This window comes from Schistocerca nitens, chromosome 3 (genome assembly GCF_023898315.1).
Source record: "Schistocerca nitens isolate TAMUIC-IGC-003100 chromosome 3, iqSchNite1.1, whole genome shotgun sequence".
In the NCBI taxonomy this organism is placed as follows: Eukaryota; Metazoa; Arthropoda; class Insecta; order Orthoptera; family Acrididae; genus Schistocerca; species Schistocerca nitens.
Window position 1 is genome coordinate 983,920,739 of NC_064616.1, and position 25,265 is coordinate 983,946,003.

At 38.3% G+C, this 25,265-nt stretch overlaps 1 protein-coding gene across 1 annotated transcript in view; it reads left to right on the top strand.

The window, feature by feature from the left end:
- The window catches only part of LOC126249047 (ER degradation-enhancing alpha-mannosidase-like protein 1), a 182,535-nt gene that overhangs the window by 65,577 nt on the left and 91,693 nt on the right, over window positions 1-25,265 (top strand). The window contains exons 3-4 of the mRNA XM_049950674.1: window positions 3,087-3,258; window positions 23,244-23,427. Coding sequence (XP_049806631.1) covers window positions 3,087-3,258; window positions 23,244-23,427 — 356 coding nt within the window. The remainder of the gene's footprint in view (window positions 1-3,086; window positions 3,259-23,243; window positions 23,428-25,265) is intronic.

A 25,265-nucleotide genomic window follows, 5' to 3' on the forward strand; every position in this document is an offset into this window, starting at 1 on the left:
ACTTTTTGTCTAATAAGCTGTACACATTTATCTATAAATTTTGAAACACAGATGGCAATCTTGCTGAGTTAGGCCTAAAGTAATAAATGACGTCATGAAACATAGCAGCATTAATGTCATACAATATAATGGGGAAATGCATACAATTTCTTTGATTGGAAATAGAAATGCTTAAATTAGTTGAAAGTGTAAAATTCAACACGCTATGCATAAAGAAGAAAATTATTCCTATACGTCAGTATCAAGATCGTCACAAAACCTGTAATTATATCAACTGTCAAGCAATCTGCAGCCAGTATATGGATGTGGCAAGAAGTCAAGGACAAAATCGAACACAAAGTGTACCTTAATCAAGATATGTATCTTGCATATTTAGAACTTAGTAATAGTATCGTTTAAATTATGTTTGCTTGTGTTTCAAAATTTATAGATAAATATGTACAGCTTATTAGCCAGAAAGTACGATTTACACTAAATCAAATTTAAAACCTTATAAAAATGCAATATCCACCACAAACATGCCCATTTCAATTTGATAAAAGGACAGAAAACCTGACTGACATATAACTCGCCAAGAATGCACAAAGTCTATTAGATAGGAATTTAAAATATGATGGAGAATCCATTCCACAACACTATCTGGAAATAACTTAATGAACAATAAAACTAGCGATTGATGTAGCTAGATTACATATAAAGCAACAAAACGAAATTGCTGTTAGGGCATTGAATGCAATAGAAAAAAAGTACCAACAATTAGAAAAACCAGTACAGAGACTATAATGATAACCTAACAGCTAATAATGCAATAACAGTAAAATCAGACAGCAGTAATAGTTTAGTCATACTGCAGCAAAATTACTATATACAAAAAGTAAATGACTTTTTCACAGTAAATAACATCACATAAATCACTAGAGATCCCAAAAACAAGTATGCAGCACAAATAGAGAAAATGTTGAAACAGTGTAATACAGTTCTATCTGACTATGACAGAATAGTATGTTTGATAATGAATCCCAGAACTCCAAAATTTCGTGGACATGCTAAAATTCATAATATATCTGCCCCTATCTGCCCAGTAGTCGATAGTATAAATAGTCAGACATATTTGCTTAGCAAGAAACTGCACATCATGGTAAGGAAACTATACACTTTTAACAAATAATACAAAATAAAAAACTATCACTAGCACGAAAAATACATAATATCAAAATCCAAAAAATGGCAAATTTGTGTCATTTGATATCATGAATCTATATACAAACATTCCAATTGAGAAAACAATTATCATAATAGAACACAATTTACTATGTTACAGAAAGCAACCATAACAAGCATCAGTGGGCTTGTTCAATTATTACACATAATACTGACACAAAATTACTTTCAATTCAGTGATACATATTATACTCACTCTGATGGTGTAGGCATGGAATCTAGCATTGCATGTGGACATTTTTTAGATAATTCACAAGAGAAATTCTTTTGTGCCACAAACACAATAATCTCCAAAATAGTAGACAACTTTAACATGTTGATGACACACTAATGTTAACAGATGTAAATAATGAAAACACCCAACTAATACATGATGCTCTCAACAATCTGCACTGCAAATTAAAAATCAAAATAGAATTAGGACATAACAAAACAATAACTTACCATAAAAAACATCAAGTATGCACAAAAGTAACCACTGGAGAACATGCATTTGCAAAAATCACATCAGGAAATTGTCTCCAACCTCGTGAAACCAACACTATCTGGCATAATCAGTTCCATAAAAAGAACAATAACATTAGATTACATCTGATTTTAGAACCACATAAAGACAAATCATAGAAGCAATACATTATAGCTGATAAGAACGAAGATATGACCATGGAATACGTAAGAAGCCAAACACCCTGTAACTATGTAACATTGCTGACTCAACTGTCAATACAGCTGTCACAAATTGTCATCATGAAACGAATTTCCATAAGCTACATAAAAACTGATCCAACAATAAATTTAATATCTTCTATACCTCCAATAGCATCAAAGGAGCAAACTTATGTGATAGTGTTACAGCAACTGAGATATCAGAGTTATGTGGATATCAAGACCAGCTGATACACGTAGCAAACCATATGTTTATAATAGGTTCAATTATCTACAAAAAATTTTGAAATATTACACCATAGTATGTACTTTCCATAGATAACCAGATGTCAATCATGCACAAATAGGCCTATAATAATAAAAAATATCATCGAACACAGCATCACCTTTGGTCTCATTAATGTCCAGGCATTATGTTGACTTTGTTCCTTTTCTGGGGGGGGGGGGGGGGGGGAGATTGCATCTTTGATCTTCGTCTTGTGTTGGGACATGCTTAATGTTTTAATGAAGAATTACTGTTTTTTCCACCCTCCATTCAGTTGACATTGTTCAATGTTATCACTTTGATATCAGGTTCTCATGATTTCCCTTTGGTAAAAGCTTTGTTGTGCATTAATGTTACAAAAAAAAGAAGACTGTGAAGATTTACTGATTCTGAAAACTGTGAAAAAAATGCTGGTGACTTCAGCTGTTTGCACAAAGCTGAAATTCCTGAATTTGTTTCTACTGTCTGGTGATTGGTAGAGAGCATTGTTACTGATGGGATGGACTGACATGTTGTTATCAACTAATAATTTTGTCACTGATGTAATATTCTTAGCATATTGACTGCCGAGCATTATTTTTTCCATCATTCTTGTGGTTATTTGCTCTTTCCCTCATAATTTTGTGCCTTTTTCAGGCATTTCCCGACTTGAAGTTGATTTTTCTGAGAAGTTTTTAGTAGCAGTAAAACGAGTTATAGGACGTAAGATATTAATCTGAACAGTTTGTCTGTCTGAAGGCACCATGGATCAGAATACTGGTGAGACTAGGTACTGTGCTGATACACGAGTGGTAGAAAAATAAAACATTTGTTTGGGCATATGTTGTCTTTAAAGCAACCATTAATTCAGTCCATTTAGTGTTACTTATTAGTGTGTTGCATGTAATTCATTTTGTTCGAAATTTAATGGGTTGAGTTATTTCTTTAATTACAGGGTTATCGGCGGCCTTATCTCTGCTCATTTGCTTATCATGGATCCAGATGAGCCATTTGGTCAGTTACGCCCTTCAGGGTATGAAAATGACCTACTCTATCTTGCACATGACTTGGCATCTCGCTTGCTACCAGCATTTGAGAAGAGCTCAACAGGCATTCCATATCCAAGGGTAAGTGTATGTTATACATCTTGCTATGAATGTTAATACTGCAGAAACCTTTGTGGTCATTACTTCAAATTTTTGTGACCATTACATCATGTAATTAATATTTCTTACATGACTGAAAGAAATTTCTTTTGTTTTTCTCTTTCTTGTTTCACATTACATTACATTACATCACATTATCTGATGATTGAGGAGTTTTTTTCAAAATAAATATGACTTATATTTGAAAATAAAGCAATTTCTGGTGAGATTAGTTTAGGTTGTAAAATAAGTCAACCAAAGCATGTAAACATATGAATATAATAGAGGGAAACATTCCACATGGGAAAAATATATCTAAAAACAAAGATGATGTAACTTACCAAACGAAAGTGTTGGCATGTTGATAGAGACACACACACACACACACACACACACACACACACACACACACACACACACACACACACAATTCAAGCTTTCGCAACCAACGGTTGCTTCATCAGGAAAGAGGGAAGGAGAGGGAAAGATGAAAGGATGTGGGTTTTAAGGGAGAGGGTAAGGAGTCATTCCAATCCCATCCTTTTGTCTTTCCCTCTCCTTCCCTCTTTCCTGAAGAAGCAACCGTTGGTTGCGAAAGCTTGAATTTTGTGTGTGTGTTTGTGTTTGTTTGTTTGTTTGTCTATCAACATGCCAACGCTTTTGTTTGGTAAGTTAAATCATCTTTGTTTTTAGATATAAAGCATGTAAACACTTAGTCTTCGTCTCCTGACTTCAAATTTGTTGTTCATCCCTCACCTTTATCATCTCCCTGCATCATTCTCTGTTGTCTGTTGTTACAAATAAATTTATGAACTAGTGATGCTTTTTCTGTTAACTGTTGTTTTGGTCTCTTGTTATTAATAAATGGGCACTCTTGATAAACTTGTCACGTCAATTTGTAAAACTCTAAATTTTGAATGATGTCATACATTGACTGTTGAAGGGATGATGGAAATTCACAGATGTAATTTATCTTACTTAGATGATTAGGATTTAATATTCTGTCAACAGTGAGATCATTATCTGAACTTCAGCTTCATCTCAGATTATCTTATTGTTGACAGGACAATATAAACCCTGATCTTCCAGGTAACATCTGTGGATTACCATCATCCTTTCAACAGTCAGTTGCTTTCCTACTGAAGACAATAGAGGGTATTTTTGAAAACTTTGAATTTTATACCAATCTGTTTTGACAAAGTTCACCAAAAATGCTCATTTATTAATACCAAAAGGTTTAAAAACAGTTACTTCAAAATGCAGCCCGGGTATCTTAAACACTATGCTACATCACTTAGTCAAGATGTTGGTGTGATGCACCCCTGCCACCAGAGATTAGACTAATGTCAGTGATAAGACACTGCCTGCAGCATCATTGCTCCCTGTACAAGGTAAAATATGGTGCATATTACTCTTTAGCCTTTAGATATCAAGCACTCACTGCTATGCATTGCTGAGTGCTAATGTATTAATCTGTTAAATGTGTTAATGCAGGTACTAATTTCCTAAATCTCCTTGATAACAGAGTTCTAGTGGTTTGAAGTGTAGGTCAGACTCCATTTCTGCATAAACCAGGCCTTATGCATACTCGTAAGGCTGTTTTTGGCTACAACAGAGGTTTTTGTATTTCTGTCCTTGATTTGTCACTGATGTTAATGCATGATTTTGGAAACTGAATAGACTGTCTAATGTAGCTACTACCACACATTCAAATGAAAATATAATAATTACTTTGTATTCTGAGACCAAGGCTATCCTTCACAGGGCACAATTCTCTTTGATGTTCTTAGGTAGGTAAAAAAGGATATAATCCTCTGTATAAGGTTCATTCTGTTTCACTGGTTTTTACTGTACAGACTGGAAGGAACCCCACATGCTGATCCTACTGTGTTGACAGTTTATGTTCGTCAGCATTTTCTGGAAGTTGCTGATCGGATGTTGTGTGCAATAGTCATTTTTTTTTTTTAAACACAGATGTCAAATGGTATATTTTATTGCCAGGATGGTCCTTGGCTGATACTTTTTACCTATATGTTCCAGTGTATTAACCTCAGGAGTAAATGAGCAGCTTCAAGAAGAAAGCAACATTCAAACTGCCCTTGAATTCCAGTCTTTGCCGTAATGCATGACATTAGGGTTTATTCATGTTAAAGTAAAGCTGTATATTCACAACCCAATAATATTCTCTATTGCAGATACCGCACTAACCTGCAAGGGATATAATGCATGTAGGAAATGTGGCCAAACAGCAAACGAAAATGGAAGAACATGTTCAGTGACATTGTGTATAAACTGATAAGCCAAACATGTATACTGCAGTTGAGATTGTGCAGCTTCCTGAGGGAAAAATAAAATATAGGAGATGAAGGATGAAAGAGGAGTATCACATTACTACAAAGCAAAGAAGTTATCGTTGACACACAAGCTGCCCACATTCATTTAATTGGTTATGTCAGTGATCACATTGATATATTGTAAAAAGCATCGATCTATGTTTCAGCACCTAAAGCTGTGACAAGCACATTTGCCTGCAATTCTGCTTGCAATAATGGACTTCAGGCTAAATCAGTGGGCTTGTCCATACCACCAATAAATGTGATAGACCAGTGTACGGCACAGACCCAAACTTCATCACTTCTGGGGAACAGAGAACATTCAAACTGTCTGACACCAATACAAAACAACTATACATATTGAAGGAGAAGCATGTGTCAAAAAGTAGACATATAAAAAAAGAAAGAGTGTGAACCCCCATCATACTACACTGGTCTTGAGTAAATGCTGAATCAGGTAATGACCCCAGCTCAGAAGACATAGATATCGAGGTTTGCTTTACAAAATGAATAAGCCCATCCAACGATTACCTCAACCATTGGATTATCGCCAACTTGATGAGAGGAAAGAAAAAATAAAACCTTACTGTTAAGGTGGCTGCCATTTTACAGTGCAGTGTAAATGGGGTCAAACTACACTGAGGTGACAAGCCATGGGATGCATCCTAATTTCATGTCTGACCGCCTTTCGCCCAGCGTAGTACAGCTGCTCGACATGGCATGGACTCCACAAGTCATTGGAATCCCCTCCAGGAATACTGAGCCATGCTGCCTCAATAGCTGCCCATAATTGTGCAAGTGTTGCAGGTGCAGGTTAATTGACCTCCCAGTTACATCCCATAAAGGTTTGATGGGATTAATGTTAGGCAATCTGGTTGGCCAAAACATTTGCTCAAATTGTCCAGAATGTTCTCCAAACCAACTGCGAAGAATTGTGTCCTGGTGACATGACATCGTTGTTTCGGGACACGAAATGCACGAATGTCCGCAATGGTCAAATGTAACTATTTCCAGTCAGTGATTAGTTCAGTTGGACCAGAGGAACCCTGTCCATTCCATGTAAACACAGCCCACAACATTATGAAGTCACCACAAGCGTGCACAGTGCCGTATTGCCAACTTGGGTCAATGGCTTTGTGGAGTCTGCACCCCACTCAAACCCTACCATCAGCTCTTACTAACTAAAATTGGGACTCAGGTGACTAGGCTACAGCTTTCCAGATGTCTAGGGCCCAGCCGGTACAGTCAAGAGCCCAGAAGAAGTGCTGCAGCCAATGTCATGCTGTTAGCAATGGCACTCACATCGATCGTTTGCTGCCATAGCGTATTAATGCCAGATTTGGCCACACTGTCCTAACGGATGTGTTCGTTGTACATCCCACTTTGATTTCTGTGATTATTCATGCGGTGTTGCTTGTCGTTATGACTAACAACTGTAGGCAAATGCCTCCGCACTTGGTCGTTAAGCGAAGGCCGTTGGCCACTGTGTTGTTTGTGGTGAGAGGTAATACCTGATATTTGGTATTCTCGGCACACTCAAGACAGTGTGGATCTCTTGTCCCATGTGTCTAGCTCCAACTAGCATTATGCTTTCAAAGTCTGTTCATGCAGCCGTAATCTCATTGTAAACCTTTCCATATGAATCATATGAGTACAAATGACAGCTCTGACATTTTACTTTGTATTCATGATACTACTGCCATCTGTAAATGTGCATATCGCTATTCCATGACTTTTGTCACCTCATTGTATATCTGGTAGTACAGGGTAGAGATTTGTGCTTGTATTTACAGTAAACACATTTTCATATATTTGACATTCTGGTGCTAAAGTGTTATGGTCTCCTCTAGGGTGATGACCTCATTGAGGAAACAGCTAAAGGAGAAGTGGTCATTTGTGGATGGTGCACATATCTCCCCACAGTCACCTATGTCACAATCTTTGATTGTATAAGGCATGTTATGTGATAATAAAAATTGAATTGAATTGAATTGAATTGAATTGCAGCCATATACAATCTGTGACTTACACAGTTTGAGCAGAATTGTTGCTACTTTCAGTTTACCCCTTGTGAACCAGTAACACGGGGGCTTGCACTAGGCTCATAACACAACTCTCCCGACCGTTATTAATTGGTGCTGATGAAAATGTACAGAATGTTTGGGGCTACACTACCACTTGCATTCGGGGCGAAGGTGTTGAGAATCTCTTGTTGACAGAATGTTTGTGTGTTCTAAACATAGGGATGGAAATGCACTTAAGTGCTATTGCAGATCTGTTCCCTGCCGTTACGCTTTCACGATGTTCCCCTGTCCCTACACGTGTAGGTCACCGGAAAGTGATCAGTGTTTTTCCCCCCTCTCTTGGTAACCACTTACCAATCTGGATACACCTACCAGACAGAACAATTCACATAGAAATGTCCCAGACAGGTGTTCAGGGGTGAACTGACTGTTGTACCTATGCTTAAAGACAGAGGGAGTCTCCAGTATTGGGTGGGCCACATCACTAATATCATCCACCATCCCACTGCTGTACAGTGCCAAAGTGTTCACGATAGCTAAGGACTTTGGTCGTTCCCTGGTGCATTGAAGAATGCCACACTGCAATTACAGACTGTCTTTAAACGTAATGTTTCAGCTACTGAGATACAACACAAATGTAGATTGAAATGTTACGGGCCCAGTTTTTACATCGTAAGTCTCATGAAATTTCATCTTTAATCATCGTCTGGTGATTACTGAATGTAGTGAGCAGTTATTCAATAAATATGTATCTCACTGTAGAAGTTACTATTCATTGTCTTGCATTTTGTTAACACTAAATTCAGTATGTATGTATTCACATAAATATTGTAACACATACTGTAAAGTTACACCAACTAGGAGAATTTTCTCAAAGTTCACAAGTGACAATGATTAACTTAGATGCTTGCATATTAAGCGATGGATGACAGACAAATATTAAAAATAAGTTGTACACATTTAAACCACCAGACACCAAATTTGATAATGCTAAACATAAGGTATGCATGCATTGATGACTATTTATAGACTTTGTGTACGCCACCTGTATAAATACCCATGTAGTATAGAAATGACAAATTGTTAAAATACGGGACTGTTATATTTTAGATATGAACATAACATAAAAGACATAAAAACTGAAAGATACAACAAGCAGTAAAATAAACCAGGGGACATGTGTTGAAACTTTTGCACTTTTATAATTTTAAATAATGACAGTGTTTGGATAAGGGTAGTTGTGGGTATGAAGAAGAAACATTTTTAGAAATGAACTGAACACCATGAAATAATCATCATGAATTTATGATACATCCTTGTATACACATTCCCATGCACATAATTTTGAACAAAATTCTTTACATGGCATTACGATACCGCAGTGTAAATGATATTTTACATAAGAATGTAATCTTAGTGTACTTTTTGTTTTCATTTTCTGCAAGGGATAGGGGTAGAGATAATTTTGCTTCTGCAGTGATCACTGTTATTATCTATGACAGTGCTGTAAACAAATTATCCACTTCATAAGTACCTTAAAACAAATAAAATGTTATTTGTAATCAGATAATATGAAAAGGAAATATCTTACTCGTGATTAATAAGTTAGCTTCCTAAAACACAGGTATGAAGCTTGGTATCCATGAAGCTCTTTTGCCTCTTAATAGTTAAGCCTCTCTTATGTTGAAATTTTCCACAGATAATAATTTTTTAATGCAAAATCAGTATACACAGTCAGAAGCTAGTTAAAAAAAAAAAACCTTTCTAGCGATACCTCACTCATCCTGTACGATTAGTATGTGTTGAGAAAAATTGATGTTGACTTGAGAAATAACCAAAACTTGTATGCTTAGATAATGACAAAAAATAGGCTCTGTTTTGAGTGTGGGAAGTTTTAACATGTGCAGGGATTCCCAAAGAGTGTCTTATTGAAAAATAGTGCCATTGCTGGCTTCCTCATTCCCTAGATTTATGTCTATGCAGTAAATTCATATGGGATTATGTAAAGTACAAGGTCTATACCAACCATTTCCTTACATTTGAAAAGTTAAAAGAATCCACCAAGATAACCATTTTGCAAATTCCATAGGAAAAGCTGAGGAAGGAATTTGAATTCCCTTACTGATATTTTGAAAAGTAACTATCATACAAAAGGCTCTTTTATGTACCTATCGTATCTGCAGATGGTATTTATGTTAACTAAAAATTAAAAAAAGTTGTATAAACATTGAAATTGGCAACTGCCCTTTCTCAATGTAGGAGCTGTATTCATTACTGTTTGTGGTACATGGCACATCACTAAATTACGACAAAATTTACTGCACCATGTTGTGAGAACTCACTAGAAACAATTACCAAAATCCTTCTTAATCTTTTTATGTATTAAACAGGGCCATTTCCCAACTTGTGCAAAGATTCCCTTTTAATTTTCCTCCTCAAATCTGGGAAGGCACTCGCATACAATATTACTTATTTTATTGTTACTGTCTCTAGCTGCAGTAGAAAGACCTTAAGGGGGTGGTCCACCTATGCTTTGTTTGCATCTTGGAATATAGGTAGTTCCTTAGTAACTTTAAATATTGATCACTGTGTTCAGATGGGGTGTCACAGCCATATATTTGTTAAACGACATTTTGAAGTTTTCCATTCCAGATGTTTTTCACAAGTATTCAAGTTGTTATATCTTGCATGATTGGCAAATTTCGGCCTTACAAGCCATTGTCAAGTTCAGTAGGTGTCAATATATTGTAAAATAGGTATAGCCAATCAGAAAGCAAGCACATAACATGCAAGTGCTGGAATTAAAACGAGATAACTTTACTGTGTGCAGCAATACTCGTTTTTTATAACTAATGCAATGTTAATAGAACACCATAGATTGTACACCAACAACAAAAGCGGGCACCTATAGTGTCCTATAATGTCGCATTAGATGTAAAGAGGACTATTACTGCATGCAGTAAGCTTTCTTGTTTGAGTTCTGATGCTTGCACATTATGTGCGTACTTTCTGATTGGATATATCTTCCACTTAACAACAAGGTAATTGTATGACACTTAAACAACTTTTGTGATTGAGAAATTGTCCAGTCATGCAAGATATAATAAAATGAATACTTGTGAAAACAGTCGAGGTGGAAAACTTCAAAATTAGTTTTAGTTATGTCATGTTCCATAGATCATTTTCCCGATAATTTTATCGATATGATGTGGAACAAGTCAGGTTACACACACACACACACACACACACACACACACACACACACACACACACACACAAACAGAAACTCGGCCATGGAGTAGAAAGGGTTGTCCAAAAGAAATGATTTTAAGCTAGATTTAAAACTTGATCTGCTACCTGCCAGACACTTTATGTTGTCGGGCAAATGATCAAAGATTTTTGTTGCTGAATAATGTACTCCTTTTTGAGCAACTGACAGTTTCAGTAACAGATAGGAAAGATCATTTTTCTCTCTAGTGTTGTACGCATGAACATCACTGTTGTTCGTGAATTGAGATGGATTATTTGTAACGAATTTCATTAGTGAATGTACTCTGATGGTGCAGTTAAAATACCTAACTCCTTGAAAAGGTGCCTACGTGACGTCCTTGGGTGAACACCACTAATTTTTCTCACTGCTCTCTCTTGGGCAATCAGTACTTTGTCTAAGTGGTGAGTTACCCCAGAAAACTATTCCATAAGACGTTATTGAATGGAAATATGCAAAGTACGTTAGGAGGCTGACCTGCTTATTACCAACACTAGTGATTATACGAAGAGCGAAAGAAGCTGAACTTAGTTGTTTGAGAAGCTCAGTAATATGCTTCTTCCAGTTCAAGTTGTCATCAATGTGAACACCCAAAAATTTGGAGAAATCTACCATGTTAACTGAGCCCTGTTCATATGCTACATCAATTGTCGGTATGACTATTTGGTGTACAGAACTGTATATAATGAATTTTTTTTCAAAATTAAGGGAGAGTCCATTTTCTGGGAACTACTTAATAATTCTTTGAAAGACATCCTTAACAATATCTTCAGCTGCTTTTTCTGGAATGGGATTTATTATAACACTCGTGTCATCTGCAAAAAGTACTAGTTCCGCTTGCTGAACGTTAAGTGGGAGGTTATTCACATGAATAAGGAACAGCAGAGGACCCAAAATTGAACCCTGTGGGACTCCCTTTGTGATAACTCCCCATTCAGTAGAATTTACCATCCTCCCAACATTATTTGTACTATTCAGCACAACTTTTTGCTTTCTGTTCATTAAGTATGATTCAAACCAGGCTTCAATTCTATAAAACCTGAGTTTTTCTAAGAGTGTGACATGATCCACACAGTGAAATGCCTTGGAGAGATCACAAAAAATACCAACTGGCAATAATTTGTTATTTAGGGCTTGTACTATTTGATGGGTAAATGTGTAGATAGCATTCTCAGTCGAGTAACCCTTCCGAAATCCAAACTGTGGCATGCTGAAATGTGAGACTACTCTTGAATACATAGCTTTTTCGAATATTTTAGAAAATGAAGTCAGCCATGACATTGGTCTATAATTATTTAAGTCACTCTTGTCCCCTTTCTACATCTACATCTATACTCCGCGAGCCACCTTACGGTGTGTGGCGGAGGGTACTTATTGTACCACTATCTGATCCCCCCTTCCCTGTTCCATTCACGAATTGTGCGTGGGAAGAACGACTGCTTGTAAGTCTCAGTATTTGCTCTAATTTCTCGGATCTTTTCGTTGTGATCATTACGCGAGATATATGTGGGCGGTAGTAATATGTTGCCCATCTCTTCCCGGAATGTGCTCTCTCGTAATTTCGATAATAAACCTCTCCGTATTGCGTAACGCCTTTCTTGAAGTGTCCGCCACTGGAGCTTGTTCAGCATCTCCGTAACGCTCTCGCGCTGACTAAATGTCCCCATGACGAATCGCGCTGCTTTTCGCTGGATCATGTCTATCTCTTCTATTAATCCAACCTGGTAAGGGTCCCATACTGATGAGCAATACTCAAGAATCGGACGAACAAGCGTTTTGTAAGCTACTTCTTTCGTCGATGAGTCACATTTTCTTAGAATTCTTCCTATGAATCTCAACCTGGCGCCTGCTTTTCCCACTATTTGTTTTATGTGATCATTCCACTTCAGATCGCTCCGGATAGTAACTCCTAAGTATTTTACAGTCGTTACCGCTTCCAATGATTTACCACCTATGGCATAATCGTACTGGAATGGATTTCTGCCCCTATGTATGCGCATTATATTACATTTATCTACGTTTAGGGAAAGCTGCCAGCTGTCGCACCATTCATTAATCCTCTGCAGGTCTTCCTGGAGTACGTACGAGTCTTCTGATGTTGCTACTTTCTTGTAGACAACCGTGTCATCTGCAAATAGCCTCACGGAGCTACCGATGTTGTCAACTAAGTCATTTATGTATATTGTAAACAATAAAGGTCCTATCACGCTTCCTTGCGGTACTCCCGAAATTACCTCTACATCTGCAGATTTTGAACCATTAAGAATGACATGTTGTGTTCTTTCTTCTAGGAAATCCTGAATCCAATCACAAACCTGGTCCGATATTCCGTAAGCTCGTATTTTTTTCACTAAACGTAAGTGCGGAACCGTATCAAATGCCTTCCTGAAGTCCAGGAATACGGCATCAATCTGCTCGACAGTGTCTACGGCACTGTGAATTTCTTGGGCAAATAGGGCGAGCTGAGTTTCACATGATCTCTGTTTGCGGAATCCATGTTGGTTATGATGAAGGAGATTTGCATTATCTAAGAACGTCATAATACGAGAACACAAAACATGTTCCATTATTCTACAACAGATTGACGTAAGCGAAATAGGCCTATAATTATTCGCATCTGATTTATGACCCTTCTTGAAAATGGGAACGACCTGCGCTTTCTTCCAGTCGCTAGGTACTTTACGTTCTTCCAGAGATCTACGATAAATTGCTGATAGAAAGGGGGCAAGTTCTTTAGCATAATCACTGTAGAATCTTAAGGGTATCTCGTCTGGTCCGGGTGCTTTTCCGCTACTAAGTGATAGCAGTTGTTTTTCAATTCCGATATCGTTTATTTCAATATGAAGAGGTTTGACAATTGAGTATTTCAATCTGTCTGGAAAAATTCCTTGTGCCAGCGAAGCATTACATATATCGCGAAGAACTCCAGTTATTAAATTAGAACAACATTTCAAAATTCTGTTAGATACTCCATCAACACCACATGAGCTCTTGTTTTTCAGTTTATTTATAATTCCCTTAATTTCAGTGGGGGATGTTGGTGCTATTTCTAAAGGCCTAAAGTCCTGGGGAATGACATTTTAACTTTTTTTTTTTTTTTTATTTTTTTTTTTTTTTTTTTTTTTTTTTTTTTTTTTTTTTTTTTCAACTGAACCCTTTAACCCTATTTTTGCTGCTACATTCAGAAAATGATTGTTAAAAATACTTGCAACTTGTGAATTATCACTCGCAACATCATCATTTAGCTTTATTCCTTTGGTATGCTGTGCACGGTCAGGCTGCTCCATCTCCCGTTTGACAATATTCCATATAGTTTTAATCCTATTATCCGCATTATTAATTTCTGTCAGAATACATAAGCTTTTTGACTTCTTAATGACTTTCCTTAAAATATTACAGTATCTTTTGTAGTAAGCAAGTAACATCGGGTCCTGACTTATTCTCTTCCTCTTACACGATATCTTAATTCCCTTAGTAATACATGGCTTACTTGACTTTGTAATGGCTTTTTTGGATAACGTTTCAGGGAAGCAACTCTCAGATATTGAGACAAATTTATGGTGGAATGAAGAATCTGGCATCAGCATCATTTTCTGAGTGCACTTCATCCTGTTCTACCTCTTCTAGGCTGCACTTAGAGCTCTGTATCCTGTTCGCATTAATAAGCCTCCCTGCCTTGTGTGAACCTGCCTGAATCCTGTAAGGTGCTATATGTGTTATTTATGTTAACTGTGCATCATGATCAGATAGCCCATTAACAACACATTGTTTCTGCCTGAGCACTGTCTATGAAAATGTTGTCGATAAGTGGAAAATTTACAACAGATACTAGATTGAAACAACCAAACAAAGATTCTAGCTCATTTTTCCTGTCTGTGTCTTTTAAGAAATCTACATTAAAATCACCACAAACCACTAACTGCTTCTTTTTGTCTGACAGGTAGCTCAATAATGCCTCAAGATTTTTCATGAATAGCTGAAAGTTACCTTGAGGGGATCTGTAGATTGTTATAATTACTATAGAAGTATATTGCAGTAGCAACTCACAAGCACATGCTTCAAGGATCTGATCTGCACAAAAACTATTTGTTTCAATATTTTTGACTTTGTGTCCAGTTTTTATATAAGTAGCAACTCCTCCTTTTTCCATGTTGACTCTACATGAATAAGATGCTAATCTGTAATCCCTTAAATTTAACTTCTCCATCCCTGCAGTTACATGGTGTCCAGAGAGGCACAAAACATCTATAACTTCAGAATTTACCCTATTTTCTAGGCATACAAGAAGCTCATCTATCTTATTTTTCAGTCCTCTAATGTTCTGATGAAACACACAAATTTTATTTCTTTGGATACTGCAACAGGCATCATGGCACTGTTCTGTTTTAATATCTTTCAACACTCTCTGTCTGTAACCTGACTCTAACTTAAAAAATGTGTCCCTCTGACTCCAGTAATCACAGGTATTTTGTCTTGTGTGCATGTCCCCCCCCCCCCCCCCCCCCGCCCTTACATTTTCTGCAAGAAGATCAATGACTAGTGTAACCCCTCCTCCCAATTCCATCAACAGGCACAGTACAGATATGAGATTTAGTTTCTGCCAACAGTAACTTCCCCAGCTCTCTGTTAACACAGTTGACACCCATATTAACCCAGGGCTGGTCGTGGCACTGCAAAACATCCACAAACCCCACACGAGTGTGAGCTGTTGCTGCACCTATTACATCCAGGTCGCACCTAATGCTATAGTCCGAATTGCTAGCCAGGCTGTTTTCTGCTCCTCCTACTATAAGAATATGGTCCTTGATATCAAAATCTTTGCACAAGGGCCCTAGGTTCTCTGTAACCTGGCTAAGCTTAGCACTAGGTTTCACAATGCTTGTGACCTGGGACTCGACTCCTAGCCTATCTTGTAGCAACTGGCCTACACCGCTTCTGTGACTGCTACCTAGCAGCAGGACTCTTTTTCTTTCTGCTTGACTTCACTCCCGACCTAGCATTAAATTTGTTACTATGAGTCTGCTGCACCCTACTTTGCTCACTGGAATCTGAAAAGTGATTTCTGAGGTTTTCTCCTTCTGACTACTACTTGTTACCTGTTCCCAGCTCCCATTGTCTCTTTCCCCCTTCAACCTGTCTAATTCAAAGTACGCCATTTCTAGTTCAGCATGAAGGGCACAAATCTTTTTTCCCCGTTCCACGATTTGCTTGTCATGGCTACATAATCTAAAACTTCATTGGCGAGCCTCATCTGGCACTATAACAGCTTCCCCGCTACAGTCTCCCCAGTGAAACACCAACCCACAATCCTGACATTTCACTCTTGTGCTCACTAATCTATGACAACATCCACATTTGTCACACATGACGGCAGATTAAACAATACAAATTACACTACAAACAACCAACACAAATACAAACAATAGAAATTCCACTACAAACAATTCCTCTACAGCAATTAATAATTAGCAGAAAGTAACTTAGCTTGCGGTGAGATGAGCAGAGAACTTCTCTACCTCAGGTGGATGTAGCAGCAGACGAATGTAAACAGCGTGAAGTTAATTGCTGGCAGAGGTTATAGTGGCGGAAATCACAAAACAAGTAAGAAACTGAAGAGGCTCGATATCTTCTAATGACAAATTTGAACAGGCGCTATCACTGAATTATGTATAAGTTCTCTGATGGAAACAGAAACACCACTTAACAACTTTACTGCACAATATGGAAAATTAACTGTACAGAAGTATAGAAACACAGAAAACATGAACCGAATGCAAACTATACACGTACGATACTCTTCACAATAAAGCTACACACACTAGCCAGAAATTATTGAATAATCACATAACTTACTGCAGTCAATAATGAAAACAAACCCCCACAAAAGGATTGCACTTTAGAACAGTTATCTTTACATGAAAACTGCACAAATAAAAGTGAAACCTTCAATATGTAGATTGCAATAGATACTAATTTACATATTTAAGCTAAAATATTGCCTTAATAAATTGTTTTTCCACGAGTAAACACCTATATTTATGAGCATGCTGAGTAAACACACACGCCAACAGCTTGCACTTTAGAACAGTTTCTTAACTTCAAATATTATTTTATAAAATGGTAGGTTGTTGATAACCTGACTGCTGGAGGCAACTGTACTGCAGCTGACAGTAATTTTTGGTCGGGAATACCTGAAGTACCTAATGGATATTTTTTTATGAATTCTATTATTTTTATTTTCACTTCTCCTCTTTGAAAATCTTACAAAACTACTTGGAGGAAGAATATCCTCAAAGTTCTCCAAAAATATCGTCAGTGGATGCCTCCTTTTTTCTTTCCTTTCTTTTCATTTGTTGTTTTAAATATTGTGTACATGATGTCCAGTCAGTTGATTTTGTGCGAAAGTATGATTTTGCTGTGGTGTATTAAAATTAGATGGGCAACATCACATGCAGACAACTCATCTTGGTGTAAAAGGACATTTTGCAGGTGATCAGTGGTTAAACTCACCCATCGAGGCGTGCAGACACATTGAACAGCGCGTTCTACATTATCGTGTTCATGATTAAAGACATTTTGCACTCTACAGATTTACACTGAGAATGCAAGTTTACTATTACTTCCATTACACAGAAAATTACTATCTTTTAGTATCTGGAACTACCTGCAACTAGTTGTGCACCAAGACGAATGTCAGCATCTGTGGCCATATGGCCAATGACAAAGTTTGTCTTGCAGGTGAGCCCAACATGATTAACTCCAGTAACTTCTTCTCACCACCTCTCCTTCAACTTCCTACGCATCACTACTGCCCTCGTGCCCTCTCCTTGTTGTTTTCATTCATAGGTTTATCACTATATGAATGTTCATTAGTAATGCTCTTTCAGCAGTTTTCCATGTGTCCTCATCTGTGTTTACTTCTGCCTTCACCAGAGTAAATGTTCTCTAGCATTGTGCATATGTCCCCTTCCCTTGTCGCCCCCTCCCCCCTGCTCTCACAGGCCTTCCTGCTCTGCCCTGTATCTTTTTCGCATCACTCCCCCCACCTCTTTTCTTTTTGTGTCCTTTCTTTTATGTCCTACTTTGCTCATCTCACTCACTTCACTGAGACAATGGTGCTGGGCAGTGTGGCTGTGTTTGTCTGTGCTAGTTATGCATGTTCTCCAGATCATAATGGTCATCTCTCACTTTTATGTGGAATGTTTCAGTTATTTTGCAATTCTAATAAACTTTCTCACTGGAAAACTGTTAATATGTTGACCATTCAGGATACCTTTACATTTTTTAATTCATTAGATGTACTAAAGCCAACATATTCATCTCATGAGACTCAACAACTGTATTAATATTTAAGGTAATTCTCATTTATTGTTCAGTCTGTTGCATGTTTTTGATTAGATTACATGTTTCAGTCACTCAAGATCATATTTGGCAATCCATCTTGTCTATTCGGGACCACATATCAGAGTATTTCCTTAAATACATTTAATTACATGTTGTCACTTAAGAAAGAAATTTACACATCATCCCATGTTAAGAACATTGTGCTACAAGTGTGTGACCTTGTCAAAAGAGTGTACACATTCATGTTTTCCAGCACACCCAGGTCTTCTGTGTTATGAATAACAGGTGAATCACAGTGTGCAACTGAAATTAAAAATGCAAATGGAAATGTACTCAAAAGTTGAATTACACAAGGCAGAACTATTCTCGTGGACAAAATGTATAAATTGTACACACATTCAACCTGAAATTTTGGCAGTATATGGACCAATTCAGCTGCTCATTACTATTTTCACTGATTTGAACTTAATCTTAGTTTCTCATTTGCTCAGGTGAGGCACTCTTCACACTTTGTTTACCTTAGTGCAGATTGTAGCCACACTGCTCAGTACTCATTCCATTGGTAGATGTGACACATTGCTGCTTTGTATGAGTAATTGGTATGTGGTAGACATGGCTGCTACATTTCTCTGATGTATAGTTGCCTTGTTACGGATTCTTGAATAGTGTATTAGTTTGTTACAGTTACGTCAGTTTGTGTGCTGCCTGTCAATGACAGCACTGTGCAAACTTGGCGTTGGTTGGCTTTCCGCAAGTGTAGCTATTTATGGCTCAGTTTTATCCTTACTTTATAGCTCCTGGCCATTCGTATAGTCTATAATCTGGCTCTGTTTGGATTTATTTAGGCTGAATGCTCTCACTGACACTTGCAGTGTATGGTTGACTTACATCAGACACATTTGAAAGGTGGTTTTAGCACGGTCACTTTTCCATATTCTGATGAGCCATGCACAGCTGTTGTTCTGCCTTTTAACTTAACTTTGAAATGTACACTTTGTACTTAATTTAGGCACGTTCATTGTTGGTTATATATTTTTGACCTTACTTGCTTTTGTGCTACTGGTAGCTTTTCCATGCGTCTTACTGTTAGGATGTAAAGGTTCATTTTTAATTTTCAGTTTCACCTGAAGTTGTGGCTGAAAACCCAAAACCAGGTTGTGTAAGACTTCACTGATAAAAAATTTGTACAACTGTAGTGGAAGTTTAAATTATGAGCAATTTAAATAACAGTTGTGGATGTCCCACAACAGAAACTTACATTACTAAATGCACTGTCACCTCCAGCCATAGTGAAATGGCGCCAACAAATTCAAAAACACTGCTCTGGCATAAGTGATGTTGATTAGGACATCCAGATCTTGCAATATACGACTTCTATGTGTTTTTGGAAGCTGAAAGAACACCTGGGGAAAGAGATTTTCCAATAATGAGAACATTCACACAGTGGTTAGTGGTTCTTGAATGGCTCTGTGACCAAGAATTATATTTCTGCCATTGAGGAATCAAACAATTTGTAGACTATTTTGGCTGTTGTACAGAGACTTGTTGGCTGTTTTGATCATCACACTGGAGTGCAAAACTTAAAGGCAAAAGTAACCTACACATGATGTGTGAAAGTAACATAGCGTGATGAAACTTGGACCACACATAGAATGAATTACTATGGTGTAACTGAAAGAAATATGCAATGAGATGAACAAAAATGACACTTTCATTTAAAGACAATAAGTACACTGAAGTCACTGTGATTTATGGTGATACGCTCCATGTTACAAAAGGTGGTTTGTAATAGCGTGTGATCACCATTGACAGCCGGTGTGTGCTCTGCACTGTGCTCCCATGCTGGCTGCGAAATTGGTAATGAGTTCTTGTGGTCGGGTGTTCCAGTTCCCCACCGCTGTGGTTGACAACTGCTGGCCAGTCATTGATGCTTGTGGACATGCTTCAATACATCTCCGCACCACATCCCATACTTGCTCAGTAGGAATTTGCCGAAAATCTTCTTGTTCCAAGTGCTCTTCCACCTGCACTGTTCAATCCAGTCTCATGTTGTCATCCATAAAAATAGTCAGGACCAAATGTACCTATGAAAAGATGCGCATGGGGAAGGAGTACAGAGTCACAATTACACTGACTGGTAAATGTACTGTGTTCAAAGATTTGGAGGTCACTATGTCCATGTAAGACGATGTCTCCTCACACCATAACACCTGGACCACCAAAACAATCATGTTCAACAATGTTTCCAAGTGCATTGTGTGCTTCCATCTCTCACCATATGAGGGTACATCCAGAATCACTTCTCAGACTCAATCTGCACTCATCTAAGAAGAGAATATGACCCCATTCCTCATTGCACCACTGTGTAGTCTGAGACTGCGTTCCTTGCAGTCGTATTAAATGTGGTTGCAATTGTACCCGCTGTTTGAATGGGTCCCTTCTTTCCTGTTGCACGATGTAGCAGCCGTCTGCTATTGTAGTTGACCATAGTTGATCACCACCTCTCCTTCAGGTACCAGTGCCTGTGGTTCAGAACATTCCCCATGCATGTGAAACAGTTCTGTGAACAATGCCAAACTCGTGCATTAAAATTGTCACCTCATCCTCTTTCCAGTTTACCAGTGATTCTTCTCCATGTGAAGTCATCTGTATGTTGATTTTGGGCCCTGATGTAATAAAAAAACATCACCACTGTACACATTAACTGCTCGCCAATTGACTCACACTGTCTCTTCCCATTCCTTCAATTGCCTCGAGTTGTGGGGCCAGCCTCATTTGCTGCTAATAGTCACACTTACCTCACACCATGTGACATCCAATTTTTAGTGCATGACAGGGAGATCTGTAGCAACATAGTACCAGACTTTTTCATTTCCATCAAGTAGTTAATATGTTATGTTACGTTATCTATCTCGTCCATAAGTTTTGCAGAGCAATATGGTGTCATGCATCTGTGTCACTTCGAAGTGTAGTGCAGCATCCAATAAAAGTTGATTTGATTCCCTTCCCCCTCCCTCTCTCGCCACCCCACCCTCCCCCACTCTCATATCCTCCCCCTCTTACACACACACACACACACACACACACACACACACACACACACACACACTGTCTCTGAAATGTCAATTGATTATGACAACAATATTCATAAGGAAGTAAATGTGATCTGAACCTGAATTCAGTATTCTCAATTGTTTAAAGACCTGTTTATAAGAGTGACACCAAGCAAGTAAGATGAGCTACAATGTTAAAGCTCTTGATCACATGATTGTTGACTGCTCTGTGCCTTCACTATGTGGTGATGTGTTGCTCTCTTTACTCCTGCTCTTGCTTCTATTCCAACACACCTTTTCCAGTATTAAATATTTGTTTTTCTAAATTTTAATGTCTATCTTAATTTATTTTTATACTTGGTGGATGCAGATTGTATTTTATCATGCAGTCCGTAGTTCTAAAATAATAGTTACTCTTTTATAATTCCTTTCTTGATCATTTTGTTGTTTCATGTACACACATCAAAAAAGGTTTTGCATCACCCAGTTCTCAGAACTCCTGAAGTTAGACACTGACTATGGATATTGTATCACAGTCCCTTTGACTGTTCAGAGATGTCACTAAAGCCACACAAAGATGTAAACAACCATGCATAAGCAGCGCCTATTAGATGGAGGGGGTCCGACAGCCGATCAGTTCGTCACTCCACCAGGTAGGAGGTACATGGCTAGTGTTGTCCCAACCATGCATAGATGGTCAATACCGCAGTTCAATCACGTCCGCATTGTTACTTTGTGCCAGGAAGGGCTCTCAACAAGGGAAATGTCCAGGTGTCTTGCAATGAACCAAAGCGATGTTGTTCAGATATGCAGGAGATACAGAGAGACAGGAACTGTAGGTGACATGCTTCGTTCAGGCTGCCCAAGAGCTACTACTGCAGTGGATGACCGCTACCTACAGATTATGGCTCGGAGGAACCCTGACAGCAATGCCACCATGTTGAATAATGCTTTTTGTGCAGCCTCAGGACGCCGTGTTATGACTCAAACTGTGCACAATAAGCTGCATGATACGCAACTCCACTCCCGAGGTCCATCTTTGCAAACTAATACACCATGCAGCGCAGTACAGATGGGCCCAACAACATGCTGAATGGACCACTCAGGATTGGCATCACGTTCTCCTCACCTATGAGTGTCACATATGCCTTCAACCAGACAATTGTCGGAGACGTGTTTGGAGGCAACCCGGTCAGGCTGAATGTCTTAGAAACACTGTCCAGTGTGTGCAGCAAGGTGGAGGTTCCCTGCTGTTTTAGGGTGGCAATATATGGGGCCGACGTATGCTGCTGGTGGTCATGGAAGGCGCTGTAATGGCTGTAAGATACGTGAATGCCATCCTCTGACCGATAGGGCAACCATATCGGCAGCATATTGGCGAGGCATTCGTCTTCATGGACGACAGTTCATGCTCCGTCGTGCACATCTTGTGAATGACTTCCTTCAGGATAACATCATCACTCGAATAGAGTGGCCAACATGTTCTCTAGTCATGAACCCTATCAAACATTCCTGAGATAGATTGAAAAGGGCTGTTTATGGACGACGTGACCCGCTAACCACTCTGAGGGATCTATGCCAAATGGCCGTTGAGGAGTGGGGCAATCTGGACAAAGAGTGCCTTGATGGACTTGTGGATAGTATGCCACGATGAATACAGGCATGCATCAATGCAAGAGGACACGCTACTGGGTATTAGGGGTACCGGTGTGTATAGTTATCTGGACCACCACCTCTGAAGGTCTTGCTGTATGGTGGTACAACATGCAATGTGTGGTTTTCATGAGCAAGTTTTCTTGCTCATGGTAATGATGTTTATGTTGATCTCTATCCCAATTTTCTGTACAGGTTCCGGAAATGTCTGAACCAAGGTGATGTAAAACTTTTTTTTATGTCTGTATATTTCTTACAATTACACAAGCAACTTAAAGAAAAATGTATCCAGGTGAACCTGAAGGGTGGTATTCCGGCAAATGCAGTCTCAGAAACCTGTACAGCAGGTGCAGGATCCTTGCTATTAGAGTTTGGATTACTTAGTCGTTTACTTGGTGATCCGGTCTATGAAGGTTATGCACGCCGTGCTAGCCAGGCCCTCTGGAACCTGCGGTCACAGAAAACGGGTCTTCTTGGTGAGTTTACTGCTTAGGTCTTAAACATTCTGCATTATATAACCAAATGATGCTATCAGTATTTTTAGAAATGAAAATTAGTTCTTATCTGTGTGTAATTATTACTATTGTTATTTCATGTGTGTGGCAGCTAGTTATTTTTTAGTTACTTCCTTAAGGAATAGACTGAGTATTTGTGAATGTCTAATAATTACTGCTTCAAAATTATCCTACAGTTTTTCCATTATGGTATAAAATCAAATTTTGTGTTAGTAAGAAGGAAAACATAAGAGATTAATTTTGTAAATATATTTAGTGATAAATAAGTGAATGTAGTTTTTACTTTCCTTTTTTGTCAGAAATATGAGGGGTGTTCAATAAGTAATGCAACAGATCTTTTTTCTTGGCCCTTTTCAGTTGAAAATTTGCAAGTTTTTATGGGACCTTGTGATATATTTCCGCTTCAGCCTCTATAGTTTCATGAAGTTCAGATAGGTGGCAGCACTATATGTAGGCTTCAAAACGGCGTCCATAATGGAGGTGCATCCCAAGCAGAAAGCTGTCATTGAATTTATTTTGGCAGAAAACTAGAACTTTGCATATATTTGTAAGAGCTTGCAGAATGTCTACAGAGAACTGGCAGTGAACAAAAGCACAGCGAGTCATTGGACAAGGCATCTGTCGTGCAAACTTATTGTATCTCCCGCATGTTGGCCAGCTGCAAACAGCTGTGACTCCTGCAGTGTTAGCCTCATTGCTGAACTGGACATCTCTGTTGGTAGTGCTGCCACAGTCGTCCACCAGTTGGGGTACTCAAAGGTGTGTGCCTGCTGGTTTCCTTGCTGCCTAACAGAAGACTTTCACATGTTTAGGCCAATGAAGGATGCACTCTGCGGGAATGATGATGGGAAGGTTATTGATGCAGCGAGACAGTGCCTCAGACACTGACCACTAGAGAGGTACTATATGGCCATACAGAGGTTCCCAGTACGATAGTGGAGGACCATCGAATTGAATGGAGGTGGTTGAAAAATATGGTTTTGTAGCCAGAAGAGTAGGGAGTGTATTGGAGTTGTGAATAAAACCAAACTGCTTTCAGAAAAACAATGTGTTCCATTACTTACTGAAAGCCTCTCGCATTTTAGTTGTCCTGTAATTCCCTTGGATCAAGGACTCAGTACAACTAATAATGAATTACTGGCTACATACGTAACTGTGGACAGATTGACGAAAGAAATAGGCAGATGTGATTGACTTCAGGGGTGTTGGGAGAAACAGTTCTTTTGAAGTGTTTTGTAAGACTGATGTTAGCTATTTACAGATTCCGTTGATTGTAATTGTGAACTCTCAGTATGGTGTGAAACAAATAAGTTTACAACTAAAATACTATTTCTCATTAAAAAGGGGGAGCCAACATGGAGACCATTTACGAGATTCTTTTACATTAATCTTAACCCTTGGACGCCCAAGCCTTTTTTTCTAACTTGGATGCCTAAGGGGGGGGGGGGGGGGTTCGGCGAGCTACAGGTATTAAATAAGTTTACTGATGGAAAAAATTACAACTTTCAAAATGGTTTATGTATTTTAACTAAGGCATTGGTTTATAAATGTTGTTAATTGTTATAAATATTGGATTGAGTGAATAAAAAATTGACATATTACAATACAAAATACATGTGTGTTCATATACAATAGACTACTCTGAGTCCTCAACTTCAAGGCAAGAGACACACTTCACAATTTTTTCTGAATGTGTGTTACACAAATGTTTGACACTGTCCACAATACTGCTTTGGTTTACTTAGATTGCTGTACCTCTGCTCCTTTGTTTTAGCTTCTCTTACACAAATATGGCACCG